The 17,567-nt window shown below is 43.4% G+C and overlaps 3 protein-coding genes across 4 annotated transcripts; all 3 read left to right on the top strand.

The window, feature by feature from the left end:
• Window positions 1–559: 559 nt before the first annotated feature.
• On the top strand, window positions 560–7,725 carry LOC147192690 (glycylpeptide N-tetradecanoyltransferase 1-like). The gene is made up of 12 exons (XM_086133796.1): window positions 560–701; window positions 3,437–3,539; window positions 4,184–4,328; window positions 4,426–4,544; window positions 4,843–4,934; window positions 5,035–5,151; window positions 5,220–5,390; window positions 5,471–5,579; window positions 5,675–5,845; window positions 5,932–6,096; window positions 6,188–6,325; window positions 6,680–7,725. The coding sequence occupies exons 1-12, from the start codon at window positions 598–600 to the stop codon at window positions 6,698–6,700; spliced, it is 1,455 nt and encodes a 484-aa protein (XP_085989922.1). The 5' UTR covers window positions 560–597; the 3' UTR covers window positions 6,701–7,725.
• A 363-nt stretch (window positions 7,726–8,088) lies between these two features.
• Window positions 8,089–13,585, top strand: retsat.2 (retinol saturase, tandem duplicate 2). Its single transcript, XM_086133448.1, has 11 exons — window positions 8,089–8,279; window positions 9,109–9,291; window positions 9,368–9,609; window positions 10,487–10,688; window positions 11,101–11,298; window positions 11,379–11,498; window positions 11,945–12,083; window positions 12,240–12,349; window positions 12,448–12,617; window positions 12,785–12,944; window positions 13,105–13,585. The coding sequence occupies exons 1-11, from the start codon at window positions 8,120–8,122 to the stop codon at window positions 13,251–13,253; spliced, it is 1,833 nt and encodes a 610-aa protein (XP_085989574.1). The 5' UTR covers window positions 8,089–8,119; the 3' UTR covers window positions 13,254–13,585.
• A 43-nt stretch (window positions 13,586–13,628) lies between these two features.
• On the top strand, window positions 13,629–17,221 carry cdk21 (cyclin-dependent kinase 21). Of its 2 annotated transcripts, XM_086133449.1 has the most exons (7): window positions 13,637–14,904; window positions 15,088–15,220; window positions 15,513–15,680; window positions 15,760–15,869; window positions 15,934–15,984; window positions 16,447–16,579; window positions 16,863–17,221. In XM_086133449.1, exons 1-7 carry the CDS (start codon window positions 14,510–14,512, stop codon window positions 16,938–16,940), a joined length of 1,068 nt encoding a protein of 355 aa, XP_085989575.1. In that variant the 5' UTR covers window positions 13,637–14,509; the 3' UTR covers window positions 16,941–17,221. The 2 variants fall into 2 exon arrangements, 1 of the variants encoding a protein (XP_085989575.1); XR_015103247.1 differs by lacking the exon at window positions 16,863–17,221 and having other exon boundaries at window positions 13,629–14,904; window positions 15,934–16,147; window positions 16,447–16,563.
• Window positions 17,222–17,567: the final 346 nt, after the last annotated feature.

Genomic DNA, 17,567 nt, shown 5'->3' with positions numbered 1-17,567 from the left:
TTGGCCAAGAGTTCAGATTTTCACGTCTGGTCACATTGCTCTTATTCCACGCACTGAATTGTCCTCTGAAATGTTGCGCTTTTCATGCTGTCTCCAAATAACCAGGCCATGGTAGCAATTTTATTTTAATCTTTAGCCCAATTTTCACTGTAAAATTAAATTTTAGTCTTCAGTTAACCTGACGTGTATGCTTTTAGAATGTGGGAGGAAGCCGAAGTTTCCACAGGGTAACATGCCAACTCTTAACAACTCTTTATTTGACAATCAAGCTAACTTGACTTGACCTGACTTACACTGCAAGCCTTGACACAAAACCGAACATAAGAATGAGGTAGCATTGCATCCACTTTTCACCATACAAAAAATAATTTTAATACCGTGCTCACCACCCCAAAAAATATCATACTGATTATGATCCCTCAAGTGTACCACTTTGAATAAATATATAAAAAGATAGAAGCTCAAAACGCAATTTTACAAGAAGACAGTCACCGACAAGGGCAAGGTTTGTTGACGTAAACGGTGACGGACCAATCACAGCAAGGGACGTTTAAAGACCTCGCAGACACACGCTCTCATCTCACTTCCTGGTCGAAAATGGCGGATGAGAATGAGACAGCACCGCTGCCGGGGAAAGAAGACGTAGAGGACCATGGACACTGCAGCGACTGTGAAAATGAGGAACACCATTTTGACGATGGGTGAGACCGCTCGCCGGAGCTCGCGACGTTGTGAAAAAATAGTCATGGGATTAATAAGACAAAGTTTAAGGCGAGCGCACGCTGGCCACGGCGAGCTTGTCGGGGGGGGGGGGGGGGGGGGGGGGTAGTGGCCGATGTCCCGCCCTTTTGCCTTCAAATTATTGGCTGGGGAGTATGTTTGCATGGGTCGTCTGTGATTCGATTGGTCAGGAGCGGCTAAGTGGGCGGTGTTTCATGTCAACTCATTAGCAAGGAGTTGTAGGGGAGATGGCGAGTCCAAAGTATTCTTTAATACAAAGCTAATGAGTTTAATATTCACACATTATTCTCTGACACAACAGTAACATAACTTTGGCGTGGTTGTCACGTTTAGAGCTCACTCTGAATTGTTTTTTTTCTTAAACCACAAACGAGTCTTCGCTGATCCCCGCTTGACATTTTGCTAATTAGCTTCTAATGCTAGAGCTAGGCACTGTGAAGGATGTCCCGCCTACTTTCACTCCTTTGGCTGGGGAGACAGTTCGTCTGAATATTCTCTGATATGATTGGTCCGCAGCGGTTTAAAAGTAGGCGGGGTTTCGCCGCGGCTAGCAAGGCGTTAGTTGGTTTAACTAAAACAAAGCTAATAAACGACACGATTAATATTTCGCACCTTCTACATCCTACAGAACAACAACATATCTTTGGTTCGCCTGACATCTTCTAATTTAGATTCATGACTGTGTGCGTCTCATCAACTAATGGAGCTCGCTGCTGCACTGTTGTACGTTGTGCCAATTAGCTTCTCGAGCTGAGCTAGCTGTCAAACCCTTTTGTCCAAGGGTAGGGAGGGAACCTCCAGTTACTCGAGAGCCATATCCTGCCTGTTTTAGAGCTTTCTTTCCTCCCAACACACATAATTCAACCGATCATGATCGTTTCAGAGTTCTACAGAGCTTGCTGGTGAGCTGATCAATTGAATCAGGTGTGCTGAAGTAGAGAGAGATCGAAAACAGGCAGGATATGGCTCTTGAGAAGCCAGAGTACCCTACCCCTGCTTTTGTCTGTGAGGAGAGAGGATATCTTGCTATTTCGAAGGAGTCGAATAAAAACAGGAATTTATATATATGTATATGTGTGTGTGTGTTAAATAAGTATGGTGTTGTAACGTTTCGTTTTGCAAAGATGAAAACAAAGGCGCCCTTGTCAACGGCTTCCTTTTAATTACCATTGCATTTGAGTTATGGAGCAAACCTTTTCGCTGGGTTTGGGACCAAAACTAACTGAATTGCAAAAACTCACCAACAGTAAATTATGGTTTAAATTACTCTGATCCCAAAGCACATTCATTTCAATTTCAACTCATGACATTGCAGTGAAAATGTGAATCCTCGCCAATTTGCAAATCACAAACTCATCAATGTGTACATTTCTCTGTAGCTCATAATGTTTGGGGAAAAAAAAATCCACCTATTTTTGCCTATTCCGCAATTGTTTTATGTCTGTATTGCCATAAGATGCCGCCAAAATGCCATGCTTCTTCTAGGTTGCCATGCCAGCGAATGAGTCCCTAGCGTTGGTCAATGACCGATAGCCTGCCAGCTTGGCTAAGAACAACAGCGTGACGAAAGTTTTCAGTTGAGGCGAGGCGATGCGTCTTGCGGAGTTGCCACCGGAGAAAGCAGGGTGATAGCCTACAAAAGATGGCTCAGAGAATAAATGAATGTCCGTGTCACGGGATACAAAACAAAACAAAATGGCTATTAGTAATTAGTCATTTGTATTTTTAGAGAGTTGGCTCCCACGACAAGCATTACATTTTTTCATCTGGCCCCTTTGCAAAATTAATGGCCCACCCCTGCTGTACAGTATGTGGATGGTTTGGAGTGGGGAAAAATTTGTTTTCAAGCTGGTTGGAGCACAAAGAACACTTGTGGCTGTGTGGAAGCCGATGGAACAGCCCATACATATTGTTTTGTGTGTCGTGCATTGTCCTGGACCCCTCATTCACACCCCTTTGTATGTCCATAAATGTACATATACATGGTCGGTCACCCCTTGGCTCCAAAGGTCATGCGATGTGCCATCTGTGTGCTGTCACCCTGGGACAATAATGAGATTATCCTGTGTAAGGATGCAGACACAAGAAGAGGGATGAGTGGGTGCAGGAGCTTTATGTGATTTAAACTGGACCTAAGGTGAAGATAACTATAGGTAATGAATATAAGATAAGTTAACCTTCATTTGTTTATTTGTCCCACACTTGGGAAAATTATTAATAAAAAAAAATAAATATAGTCTTGAAGGCCAGTTCTTTGACCTGAACTTAATAAGTTAATTGTTAGCATTTATAAGATGCTAAATTCATCAATTCTTTTAAATGACTAATTTTGAAAATATTGTTGTTTGTACATTTAAGAACAGGTAAATTTTGCCTGAGGTATTTTTAAATGAATAAAATAAAAGTAGGGTTGTTAATTTGTTTTTCAGTCTTAGGAAAGCCCCCCAAAAACAGAAAGTGTTGGGTGAGTTTTCATTGAATTGCGAGGATTGGTTCCCCCACCAAAAATCAGCAAATCGACCAAGCCGCAAATGCCAAGCATGAAACATGTTTGGTAATAAAATGTAACTTTATAACATAGTGACTTTATAAACACCCTGCATAAAATTATAATTTTATGTACTATGCCCCCCCTCCCCATCTTAAATTGCTATACTTTTTTGTTTATTTGTATTATTTTGTGTTTGTGCTACAGGGGTTTGGGTGACGACAGTGGTACCAAGAAGAAGAGGAGGAAGCAAAAGAAGAAGAAAAAGAGTGGCGTGCCCACAGAAGCCTCTCAAGACCACCTTGCTAAGGCATGAACCAGTTACAATTTGGCATTTTAATCTAACTATGTCGCCTCATGGTTTACTTTCCATGCTGTTTTTTATTTATTTTTTTGCTCTCAACTGCCTTTGTTTTGATGACAACTGTCAGCTTGTCATTGTTTCAGTTTTCACACCAAGTACGACCGATAACAATACTTGCCTCTAATGAGACAGACGGGTTTTTTTTCATATAGATTTAATATGATTCTCAGCCACCGCTACATTCTGCACAGATGGATGAGCTGTGATTCAGGGGCACTAATTATTTTGCTACCACAATGAGAATCACAGTTTAAGCCTTGAAATACTCCCCCCCCCCATGTGTTTTTAAACGCATTTTGAAATTATCGAAACACACTTTTTAAGCATGTTTTTTGCATAAAAAATTGCATTTAAAAGTATAGGAAATTCATTATAATCATGGCACAAATAAAATAGCATTTGGAATATAAATTAATGTCTGAAAATACTCCTTGTGTTCACATTAAAACTTATTTTAAAACACTTTTACAACACGTTGTGAATGTACCCCTACACAAACGAATGTCATCTATGTTATCTTGTGGGACCTCGATTCAGAGATCCAAACATTTCCTTTCATCAGATCCTCACAGTGTCTTCTGTCCCCGCAGGTGAATTCGCTGCCCGCCGACAAGCTACAGGAAATCCAGAAGGCCATCGAGCTCTTCTCAGTGGGCCAAGGTCCTGCCAAAACCATGGAGGAGGCCAGCCGCAGGAGCTATCAGTTCTGGGACACGCAGCCTGTGCCCAAGCTGGGTATTACCACCACCACCACCCCCAACAGCACATGCTAGCCAGACTCTTCGGTCACCTTACATGCACATTGAACCACATTCTTGTGTTTTGACTCCAGGCGAGACTGTGACATCACACGGCTCCATCGAGCCTGACAAGGACCACATCCGTGAAGAGCCCTACAGCCTCCCCCAAGGCTTCTGTTGGGACACCCTCGACCTGGGCAACCCTGCTGTGGTAAGACCTCAGCCATAAAGGATTTTATTCATTAATTTGGTACCACCCCAACCCCCTCCAGACCGAATTAAACGCAAAGTAAAAAGTCAAGGGGGTACCATTTTACAATGATTACTGTGGATATATGCATAGTAAGGTGTATTAATGGCTGCTAGCAGGCATTTCTTCAGTTTACAGGGAACCATTGCTATTCATGGAGGATAGGGACCGAACCCTGCTCCAAATAGTGAAAAATCTGTGACTAATTTATCGTTCTTATTATTTAAAAAAAACGTTTGTTTGTTTTTAATCAAATCAGCTCAAAGAGCTCTATACCCTGCTCAATGAGAACTATGTGGAAGATGATGACAACTTGTTCCGGTTTGACTACTCGCCCGATTTCCTGCTTTGGTGAGTGTTTTTTATACTTTTTGATGGTCCTCCGTACTTGTTTCTCATCTACTCGGTGAGTTTTATAGAAATCAGCGGCACTATTTTGTCCCTTCCACAGGGCTCTGCGGCCCCCCGGCTGGCTGCCTCAATGGCACTGCGGGGTGAGGGTGAACTCCAACCAGAAGCTGGTGGGCTTCATCAGCGCCATCCCCGCCACCATCCACATCTATGACAGGTACGCAGCCGTATAATGGCCCAAGAATAAAGCAAGGAGACATCTGTGTGTTGATGTTTTTATTTTAGTGAAAAGAAAATGGTGGAGATCAACTTCCTCTGTGTCCACAAGAAGCTCCGAGCCAAGCGAGTAGCCCCGGTCCTGATCCGGGAGATCACCAGACGGGTCAACCTGCAGGGAATCTTCCAGGCGGTCTACACGGCCGGGGTGGTCCTGCCCAAACCCGTTGGCACGTGCAGGTGGGGGTCCTCACCAGGCAATGAAGGCTGTGATCGAAGCAATGGCACAATCACATCACATGGACTTGTTGTTGTTGCAGGTACTGGCATCGCTCTTTGAACGTTCGCAAACTGATCGAGGTGAAGTTCTCCCACCTGAGTAGGAATATGACAATGCAGCGCACCATGAAGCTGTACCGCTTGCCCGAGGTCCGTTTTCCTGACTATACACTCACCGGCCTCTTTTATTACTTGCACACCTTGAGCTCTTGTACCCAACGTGGACTCCCTCGTTCCTTCCGCAGGCCCCCAAGACGTCGGGTCTGCGGCCGATGACCAAGAAGGACGTGCCGGCCGTGTGCCGCCTTCTGCGAGAGTACCTTAGCCAGTTCAACCTGGTGCCCGTCATGAACCAGGAGGAGGTGTCCCACTGGTTGCTGCCCCGTGACAATATCATTGACACGTACTTGGTGGAGGTGAATGGAAAGGACACAGAAGTCGGCTATTGTGAAAGATGAGCATAAGTATTGACGTGTGCGTAATTGATCCTTTCCCCCGGCAGAACGAGGGCAAAGTGACGGACTTTCTGAGTTTCTACACACTGCCATCCACCATCATGAATCACCCGGTGCATCGCACACTGAAAGCTGCCTACTCCTTCTACAACGTTCACACCACCACCCCCCTGCTGGACCTCATGTCCGACGCCCTCATCCTGGCCAAATCGGTGCGTAATATGTAACGAGACGTCGTACATATGTCGTCCCTTTCCCGCCCAAGTCAGCCGAATGTACAGTTTTTCTGGTTTTGTCACGCAGAAAGGTTTTGACGTCTTCAACGCACTGGACCTCATGGAAAACAAGACTTTCCTGGAGAAGCTCAAGTTCGGCATCGGCGATGGCAATCTACAGTATTATCTTTACAATTGGAAGTGTCCCAGTATGGGCTCGGAAAAGGTACCTTTTAGTGTCTGTTAATGGGAAATTGCAGTCATTTTGATGTCGTGGAAAGTAGAACAAAAGTTGTCGGGAACATTTTGCTTGTTGGCAGTTTAAATGTTAATGTGTCATGTACAGTTCAAAATAAAAGGATGCGTTATGGAGACATGGAGCAAGATTTGAGCAAGATTGGGCAGGCAAAATAAATCAAATCATGTAATGATGGTCATCAGTTTTCATTTTAGTCTCCAAAGTGGTGGCCAAATTATTTTCCCCAAAAGTTGACGCATTTAACCTGTTTCTGTCTGTCTTCCCCCAAATAGTGTCTCATGGCTAAGCAGATTTCCCAAATGGTGTCCCATTTCTTCTCAGGTTGGCCTGGTCCTGCAGTGATGCAACAATACACACCCCGCCGAACCCTGATGGCGTGAGGTGTTACAACAAGATTACAGCGACCGCACCATCGCACGCATCACCTGACTGATGGGCATGAAGACTCTTTCAAGAGAGGAAACATACCACCCATTTTTACTTTTTTTTTGGTCCTTTTTGAACTTTTTTGAGCTGCACTATTTCTGCCAGCCAAGGGGGGAGCCTACACCCCCATTTCACACGAACCTTAAAGCTGTCGCAGTTACATCAAAGCCAATATTTGACATCAGATGGTGATTGTACCGACACAAACACACACACACACACAGTCTACAAGGGCAACTGCATTCCACCAACCATAAAAATAAAAACACGTAAGTTTCGGCAACACAATTGCTAATTTGTGCCCGACCTAATGCGCACCACAACTGTTTTATGTTTGGAGTGCTTTTTTGTTGTTTTTTTACCCTCCCAAGTAAAATTTGAGGTAAATTTAAAATGGAAGATTTTTTTTTTAAATGGAGAGGGTCATGATATTGTGGTAATAAGCTAACATAAGATAATAGCAAGGGCTTTTTTTCTCATTCCCGCTTGATTAGCTCTAATTTCCATATCCAGGTGTCATTGTAGAAGAAAACAAAGCTGAACCACCGCGTACAAGGTCAAAAAGGGGTTTCCCTGATACGCCACGCTGTGATTGTGTGCACCAGACTTTTGACACCTTTGTTATCAATAAACCTGCTGTTAAAGCTCCCTAATACAACCTCATATTTGCTGAAGCGTTTAATTTTCCTACTAGGTAGTAAGATAGTGACTGCAAACGCGCCGTTTCCAAAATCAAAAGAGAAGCTTGGAAGTGTGGAAAATGCACGGTCTTGAAATTCAAACAGCTGTGCTGAAAGCGCGACAACGGGGATGTGTTTAAAAAAACAACAAAAAATAAAACCGTTTTGGGGGTTTTGCAATCACTGAACGAAAATGGACTGCAGCAACTGAAGCTGTGGGTGTCATTTTTGAAGCAAAAAATAAAATCTACCAAGAAATGATCTTGTTTGTTTTTTTTCCCTACCTTCCCATTCTTGTCAGAAAGATACTTGTGTTTGTTATTACATCATGTATTGTGGCTTGTATTGCTATGAAACGTAGTATGCATAGCATAGCAAAACAAGCTCTAAAATGTCTCAAAGGTGCACTGGGGAAAATATATATATATATATATATACACACACACACACACCACGCGCACACTTAGTTTGTGTCTCGCTTCACTCTCGTTCTCAAAACTACGGAATTTCCTGCGCGATGCTGATTGGTGGGTGATGTAATACGGAAATGGGCTGTGATTCGCTCAAAGAATCAGCTAGTATTTTTTTGGTGGGCGGTGCCTCCCCGCTTCTCAGCACAGTTTGGCAAGCCAGAGAAGGCAGAAGTAAAGCAGCAATGTGGCTCACTGTGGCGATTGTTACCGTCACCTTGCTTGTTGTCTTTTTTAAATATGTCTTCGCTTCTCCGGGACCCAATCCCTTTCAGACGGACACGCGGGAACCCCTGAAGCCGATGCTCTATAACCGCAAAGAGAAGAATAAGGTGTTGAAACAAGGTGAGCCGGGCTGTCGTTCTGTATCTATAAGGTCGTTACATAACCTTTGGTCACACGAGGAACGTGTCACCGAATTAGTTTGCGCATTCCACGGTTCGTGTGACTTAAACTAGGTACGTGAACAAGTGAGGAAAAAAGCCGCCATTTAAATCGGATTTTGTTTATTCACACTTAGACGTTTGTCATAGGGGTGTCATTTGTATTTTTTGTGTATTTGTTTTTATTGGGGGCGTGGGGGCTGAGACAGAGCCCCGCAGATGCACAGGATGAGTAATGGGCACGACGGTTCTTGATAAGTGTCCTAGATCATTTGATTGTAAGGTGTCCTTGAGTGTTTTGAAAGTCGCTTATAAATAAAATGTATTATTATTATCATTAGAATCTATTTATTTAAAAGACTCCCTTTAAAAGATTCGTTCACTATTAATTTCCCCCCGAATGCAATTTAAAAAAGGCTCCCAATGAAGACGTGTCTGTTTGCATTCCACGACGGTGACAGCATTCCTGAAACTGATGTCATCCGCACTTTTGTGCTCAACATCATCTTATTATAATTAGTGTGTTTTGGTAATTGTTTTATTCATTTATCTCTTCGGTATAGCTACTTTAAAAGACAAATTATATTAATTTTTTAAATTATAGGATTATTGGGATATATATGAATATTTCATTGCAAAATTTTTGAATAGCCTTGAATTTGTACTGCCACTGCAATACTGATAAGCTATAACATCCTGCTGCTCCAAACCAATACTTATAATGATAGTATTTATTTATACATGTATAGTTGGCGCATTGATTACATTATCAACATTGTTGTTGTGTCCAGGCTTCCTGGCCAGTAAAGTTCCGGACAATTTGGATGCGGTCGTCATCGGCAGCGGGATCGGTGGGCTCGGCCTGGCTGTGCTGCTGGCAAAGGTGGGAAAGAAAGTCCTGGTTCTAGAACAGCATGACCGGGCCGGCGGATGCTGCCACACGTTCACCGAGAAGGGTTTTGAGTTTGATGTCGGTAAGGAGAACATTTGCGATTGTTGAATTTTTGTAAAAACACTGGAATGGATCCATGAAGCGTTTGTGTACCATAGGAATCCACTACATCGGGGACCTGCTGGACCACAAGCCATTCCGCTGCATGCTGGACCAGCTGACCAACGGGCAGCTACAGTGGGAGCCCCTGGACAACCCGTTTGACCATGTCGTGATTGGGCCACCAGAAAACCGCCGCCACTATCCCATCTACAGCGGGCGCACACGCTTCCCTGAGGAGTTGAAGAAGTGCTTCCCGGGCGAGGAGGCAGCCATCGACGAGTACATGCGACTGGTCAAGGTGAGAAAAGTCTGTCGGGTGGACATCACTTGACAATTTGAAATCAATTTTTGTCGTTGTACTTTGTACTTTGAGTATTTAGTTGACTGATGATATTTTATATTTTTTCTTTATAGTCCCTGGTTTGAAAACCTTATCCACGATTTTTCTTCCTTACTTTGTCAAAATAGGCTGAAAAAGAAAAAAAAACATAAAATTGTTTATGACTTGTAATGCAAAGTCCAAACCATAAAGCACCTCTAGAAACACGAATGGAGGTCCAACAGGCTCCAGGCGAGATAAAACGTGGACTGCAGCAATACGCAAGATGACAAGAATGCAATACTCCAGCACCTTCCTTCAACTGAGGCCACGCCTGAATATCAAATGTCTAAGCAAACCTATCCAGTTACTTAACTGGTTTAGATAAAAGTAGTTAAAGCACCAAGCTCGCTTATAATGAGTACATGTGTTTGCTGTATTTTATTTTAAGCAAGCATTTTTATCTTAATACTGAAATCAAAACACATATTTCTACCACTTTCATATCGCTCCCATTTGCTGCGCCGTCTGTTGTCATCACGTTCTGCCGTGTGTTGGCCGTCATGGCTCTGTGGCTAAAAATGACCCGCTTACGAGCAGCCACGCGATGTGACACGGCATTTCGGCAGCGGCACATACACAAGTGCAGTGTGAAAAAGCCTTAACTTTGCCCTCACTTAACTCATTCACCCCCAAAGACGTTTTTAAACGTCTTTTCAGACTTGGTCCAGAATTGGCTGGTACTGAATGAGTTAACACAAGAACGTTAAGACCTCAGACTTACTTTCGGCTGACTCCCACAACTGGCCAGGCTTGTCCACCATTGAATGAACACGTCACTTTGTTGTACCTGTAGAAAACGGGCCGAGGCATTTGGTTGATGGCCATGCTCAAGCACCTGCCAGCCTTCTTGGCTGAGTTGCTTGTCCGCAGCGGTGTGAGCAAATATCTGTCGGCCTTCTACGAAATGGCGCCCCGCAGCCTGACCGAAGTCGTCAACGGGCTGACGGAGAACAAGGACCTCAGGGCGGTCTTCTCTTACATCTTTGGCACCTACGGTAGGCCGCTTGTTTTGTTCACAGCCCTCCACTGCATTGGTTACCTTAGTTGCACATCTCTGAACAATAATGTTAGCGATGACATAGTGGTGACACAACCTAGAGGTGCCCTGGCTTGTCCGCCAGTATGGTAGTCAGCCAGAGTTGGTAATCTGGTTGTCTTAGTTACTTATGTACACTACTCGAAGTGGTAAAATTAGCATCGATGCTAGCGCTTACACAAGGATGTCCGAGCTGGTCCATAATTCTGATAAACCATTAAAGTAGCTTAGCCAGGGTTGTCGCGGAAACAACAGAGACACTGTTTTCTTTCATACAATAGTCCCAATGCTAATGTTAGCCTTGATGCTATCACTAACACAACTCAAGAAGTCTCCTGCCTGCGTGCTTGACTTTCTCCATCCCCGTCCAGGTAATATGCCGAAAGATGCCAGCTTTGCCATGCACAGCCTGCTGGTCAATCACTACATAAACGGGGCCTGGTACCCGAAGGGCGGCTCCAGTGAGATTGCTTACCACATGATCCCCATCATCGAGAAGGCAGGAGGCGCCGTCCTGGTGCGAGCTCCGGTAAACCGCATTCTGTTCAACGACGCACGGGAAGCGTGTGGTGAGTCGACTCTCCATGTCAAAATTGCACCGCGGCCACTTCTTGTTTGGTTTCAGTATTATCCGGTATGGCTCCACCAGGTGTGAGTGTTAAGAAGGGCGAGGAGGAGGTGCATATCCATGCTCCCATGGTCATCTCCAACGCGGGTATCTTCAACACCTACCAGAAGCTTCTGCCCAAAGAGCTCCAGACCACGCCGGGTAATTTAAAAAAAAAAAAAAAAACAGCGATCAATCATGCTTGAGGATGTGGATACATTTTCCACTGAGTGCCACATCCAGAGAAAAGGAAGAAAAAAAGGAGAATGGGGGCCCACTTTACGTTGTGTGTCTAAGCCGTTAAAAATATTGACGGAAAATGAAACCTTGGCATATTGTTATTGATGACAAAGCAAAATGATCTAGATATCTATCTATCTATCTATCTATCTATCTATCTATTTGTCTAATCTGTCTATCATTGATGCTAGTGCCAACATGACTCGAATCCTGGCAGGGCCACGTTTATGCTATCCATATCTTTCTTAGGCTATTATTTATTGTGAGGTACAATTGTTACACATGATTCCTTTACATCACCACTTGAGATTTGGCCATTAAAAAGCATGTTTTGGCATTGATTTTTTTTTTTTTTTTTTTTTTGGTAGCAATACAGAGGCAGTTGAGCATGATGAAGCACGGGGCAGGTGGCCTCAGCATCTTTGTCGGACTCGATGGCACCAAGGAGGAACTGGGCCTCAAAGCTGACAACTACTGGATCTTTGCGGAGAACAATTTCGACGAACTGTAAGTTGAGTGTTGCGCCGTATCAATTACACCTGGGAATCGTTTTAAATAGGGAGGCACAGATACGAGTCTGTCAGTGCATCCCCTACTTTTAAATTGCAAGGACACTGCATGAGAGGTCTCATTCTTGCTTGTTTGCCGTTTTTTTCCCCCGAGGGTGACAAAGTACAAGGATGGTGACAGGGAGGAGTCGTGTAAAAGCATTCCCCTTCTGTTTGTCGCCTCCCCATCTGCTAAGGATCCTACGTGGGAGGAGAGGTCACCAGGTACTAGACTTTAGATCTGGTGATGCAGCATTGTGGCTCATTTGTGTGCTCCGTACAACTTAGGACAGTGATTTACAGTTTTCGGTCCTACGCTGTAGGCAAGTCCACATTGAGTTTGGTCAGCTTTGCCAATTACGACTGGTTCGAGGAGTGGAAGGATGACAAGGTGACCAACCGAGGATCCGACTACAAGGAGTTAAAGCAGGCGTTCACTGAGACAGCACTGCAGGTGGTGCTGGATATGTTCCCCCAAATCACCAGGGACAAGGTAATGTTAGCATTGGTGTTAGCTGCGCGTATGTTACATCACCCTGATGTTGGTTGGCGACAAATCCAGGGTGACCGGTCATGTGGGATTGACTCCAGCTTGTCCCCGATGAGGACAAGCACTATAGAAAATGGATGGATGAATTACATTTTCCCACTCGGGTGCAGGTGGAATACATTGACGCAGGCACGCCCATTACAAACGTGCACTACATCGGCGCCCCCAAAGGCGAGATCTACGGGGCAGACCACAGTACTGAGCGCTTCACCCCGGAGGTCAGCGCCAACTTGAGGCCCCAGACGCCATTCAAGAACCTCTATTTGACAGGTAGCTACATCGTCCAATCCAGCGTTTCCCAACTTTTACTTAACCATAAAGCACATATTTTACACTGAGAAAAATGTCACACCAAACAAAAACCTTCAGCCATCACATCGTCCAATCAGCATTCAGTTTCTGCATTCGCACGTCAATTTATGTGTCGTAGGTCAGGATGTGTTCGTGTGCGGCTTTGCGGGCGCACTGGCCGGCGCGCTCACCTGCGGCTCGGCCATCCTCCATCGCAACCTGCACCTGGACACCATCATGCTGGCCAAGAAGACCAAGTTTGTCAACAGCAAAATGAAAGGGGTGTAACCTGGCAGCACAGCAGCTGGCTTGATGAACAGGGCTTGTTCATCGGCTGATGAAACACACAAACAAATGATTCCATTCTTGTCCACAGTGCCTTTGAGTAATTAAATATATGAAAAATACATCATATTTGCCACAACATACACATTTATTCTGTAAAATATTATTGATATGGAATATATTTATTAAAATACTAAATTTAGAATGGCATAATTATAAATTATGTTACATTATATTATACTCGAGTCTGATCGTCTTTGTGTACTCAACTCTACCCTATTTTAGTTTGTAATATGTTAAATAATGGAGTTCCTATTAAAACACAAACGTGTTAATTTTGTATTCTCTTTATTCGTTTTTTTTCATTTGGTACACTGAGCGAAGTGCAATATTTTCTATTTTTATTTTTTTTTTGTGACACGATTTGAAAAACAAAATTAACTCTTACTATAATAGTAATAATTTTCCATAGATAACGTTTTTTAGACACTTTGACTTGTACTAAATACTTGTAATACGGATATTGAATGTACACGATACTCTGTAGTGCGCATGGACACAGCATTCGTGCTCACACGTGAACGGCTGATGTTCACCTAAAGCTGTTCTCATATTGTTGAACGATTTACGTGCTGTCGGGTGTGTATTTTTTGCGGGAGGGCTGGCACATTGGTCTGTCCCACAGCGACACGGAACCAAGATACTTTTAATCATCCATTTCAAAAGGTAAATAACGTTAAGAGAAAAGTTATGTACTGTATTGTAGTTATTAAAATGGTAGGTCGTGTAGACTGCAAGGAAACCTGCTAATTGGTTAACGCTCAAGTTTGCTTGTCACTTGACACGTTTAGTGCACGTTGTATTGTTAAAAATGTATTTTTCATTCAATAAGAATATTTTAAAATTGTATAATAATATGAATAATGAAGTTATTAGACGAATACACTCGGCCTTACAGCACGTCAGTGCCCAAGCCTGATTGGACAGGCCTGATTGGATCTGCCCAAATGCGCAAACGCGTTTTTTTTCATACGTTGAGCTCACCGCCATGATGAATGTGGCAAATTCGAGAGAACGTCAAGTCAAAAATTATTGGGATTACCTTCGTTGGGTAAGACTGAGCAATGAGTTTTGGTTGTATTTGGCCACTATTGCATCATTTTTTGAAAAACATTTACAGGCATCGTGTCGAATATGACGCCCATCATTTTATGTTCAGTAATTTATGAATTGCTCATAAATAATTTATAAACTTAATAATGTCAATCACTCAATGTGGACAGAATAGAAGTGGTGCTTTTCCTTTTGACTACTTTCTCAGCTGTTTATCTTCAGGAAATTTAGCAACCCACTGCTATCAAAACGTTCATGTTTATCTTCTCCAACTGCTCTACTATTCCACATCCAAGGTGATGGAGGTTGGCGCAAATTTGCTTTTCTATGACCTGCTGACTGAGATTGGCCAGGGCTCCTATGGCAAGGTGTACAAAGCCAGGGAAGTGGGAGAGGGAGGGCGCCTCCTTGCCGTGAAGAAGTTCCACTTCCACAGCAATGCGTCGTTGTCGTCCAACGACAACGGCATCCCTCCCCACGTAATCCGTGAGGTAGCGCTGCTCGAGAGGATGAAGTACTTTCAACACCCCAACGTTGTCAAGTAAAAGCACACAAGCCATTCTTATTTAATTGGGAAACGGTTTGGCGTTTGTTAACTAAGTTGGAGTGAATTTAAAAAAAAATTAAATGGAAATTTGCTTAAAAATAAATAAATTAAGACCGTATTTCACAGCACTACCTAGTTGTAGTTAATACACATGATTCTTCTTGTTGGACTGTGCAGGTTGTTGGACGCAACTGCCACGCTGGTGGGCAGGTCATTGGACCTCACTTTAGTGTTGGAGTACATTGACCAGGACCTGTCCACTTACCTGTCTGTAGCCCATCCGTCTGGACTCAGCCGGGACAACATAAAGGTAAGAATAATAATAGTCGTAATATCAATATGCAATCTTTTATTTCTATAAACCGCATGATGTGATGTTCATCATTGCAGCAGAGGGTGCTGTTCACAAACAAAAACCCCTCTGTGACTTTTGTGTGACTCAATCAAATAGAATTTATTATAAATACAGTTATACAAAAAAAGTTTAATGTACCTGTATATATTCAAATGTTTTGAGTATGACTCTAATTTGTTCAGCAAATCTCATAGTTGACCCAACAGATAAAAGAAGTAAAAAGTGAAGATACTGTGTGTGCATCCAGGCCGTGATGCTGCAGGTGATGCGCGGCCTGGACTTCCTGCATGCCAATATTGTGCTGCACCGTGATCTCAAACCAGCCAACATCCTGGTCAGCAGCAGCGGCCTGGTTAAGATCACCGACTTTGGCATGTCTCGTTTGTACTCCTACAACATGGCCCTCACACCAGGGGTATGTGCACCATTACATCATTGTGTTTGTCACAGAAAGCGTGTTTGGGGGGGGGAAAACTATTTTTTTGCCTCTGCAGGTTGTCACACTGTGGTATCGAGCTCCTGAAGTACTGCTCAAATCTTCTTACATGTCATCTGTGGATATGTGGAGCGTGGGATGCGTCTTCGCTGAGCTCTTCCTGCTTAAGTAAGCACGTCACTCATTACTTTTGACACGAAGATGACACGTTGACGTGACGTTGATCCCGCAGGCCGCTCTTTAACGGAGCCAATGAGGCGCAGCAGCTGCAGATGATCTTTGAGTGAGTATTTGGTCGTGTGATGTTCCTAAAGCTTCTTTCTTGCAGAGATAAATCAACACGGGAACATGAGGGATTTTGGAGATGAGTCAAGTTGGATCTAACGTCGTCGTTTAAACAGAAAGGAGCAAAGTGTGATATTTCTGCAAGTGATACTTCCAGAGAGGTATGCTTGGATAAATTTGGATAAGATGAACCTTAACCCCATCAAGCACCACTGGGATCAAATAGACAGTGCCCCCCCCCCAAAAAAAAAGAGTGTTAGCTGTTCTCGCGGAATAAATAAAATACTTTTTTTTTTAATGTTTTGCTGTTTTTCAATGAACAGGATATCTACATGACATTTTTTTCACAGCTCTGCACTTTTACACAAGTCCAATTTAAACATATGTAGCATTTTTCTTATCTATCTATCTATCTATCTAAATTGGAGGCTCATTATTTTGGGGCTGTCAACCATTTTAGGTTCATCGGTTTGCCAAGCGAGGATGAGTGGCCCCAGGACAGCCCTGTGACCTACTCACTCAACTTGGGCCCCAAGAATCCCCATCCCCAGCTGCTGCTTTCCCTGAAACCCTATGAGAGAGACCTCCTTCTGGTGAGTTTCTCAAAGTGTCATCCAGGAAAAAGAAAGAGCGGCTCGGCGGAACATTTATATTATATATATATTTTTAAATGGATGTTGTACGTCAAATCCCAGCTGATATGCAGCACTTACACTAACAACATGGCTGCTACTCCAGTCAGTTGTGCCAACTTAGCAACTTTCAGACCCCTCTCGTAACTAAACTTGATTTCAGTGAGAAAACAAACTCTGAAATTCAGTTTTAAGGCCATTTTGCCCATCTTGAGCGTCAACTCTCCGTTTTGTTCACCTGCAGCAATGTTTGACCTTCACGCCGAGCCGACGCATCTCGGCTGCCAGGGCTCTCGTTCACCCATTCTTCAGCCAGCACTGAGGGAAAGTATTCGCTCCATTGCATGTTGTTGTTACATGTCTGCAAAAGTTTTACAAGCACATTTTGTTATATCAAACGCATCTGTGACGAGGCTGCGCTTTGTTTTGTTAAAAAAAAAAAAAAAAAAAAAATTCGGCTTTTGAGGCCTGATCACCTAAATATGTCACAGAGCAATTTCAGATATATATTTTGTATTCCTGTTTACAACTGTTTATAATCACTGTTGCTTTTAAGAGCGGTACGAGCCTTCTTATGGCTGACTTGTAATCTCCAAGCAAAAAAAAAAAAAAAAAAAAATCATTAAAAAATATGTTTTTCCCACAATTGTAGCCCAAATGTCTTAATAGCACAGCTTGGTCAAAATGGATCAAACATATTTTTGAAAGTGGCTCAGTGCCACCGTCTCCCTATCGACCCGACCACCTCACCCGAACATTATTATCAGTAACTAGTGATGCTAACACTGCGAATACTGCAACCCTGCTGACATCTCAGCTTTGACATGATAGCATTTACCCCCTGTAACTTGGCCCAGCGAAACGCTCAAGTCATCGGCTGAGAAAATATGGTGGCGATGGTGTTTATTTGCCCAACTGTGATGGAAAAGTGAGGAAGAATTTTAATTAG

The sequence above is a fragment of the Hippocampus guttulatus genome, chromosome 16, assembly GCF_054856545.1.
Source record: "Hippocampus guttulatus isolate MCC_2025c chromosome 16, RoL_Hgut_1.0, whole genome shotgun sequence".
NCBI classification, from domain to species: domain Eukaryota; kingdom Metazoa; phylum Chordata; class Actinopteri; order Syngnathiformes; family Syngnathidae; genus Hippocampus; species Hippocampus guttulatus.
Note: the sequence above shows the minus strand (reverse complement) of the source record. Positions and strands in the feature narration are given on the sequence as shown.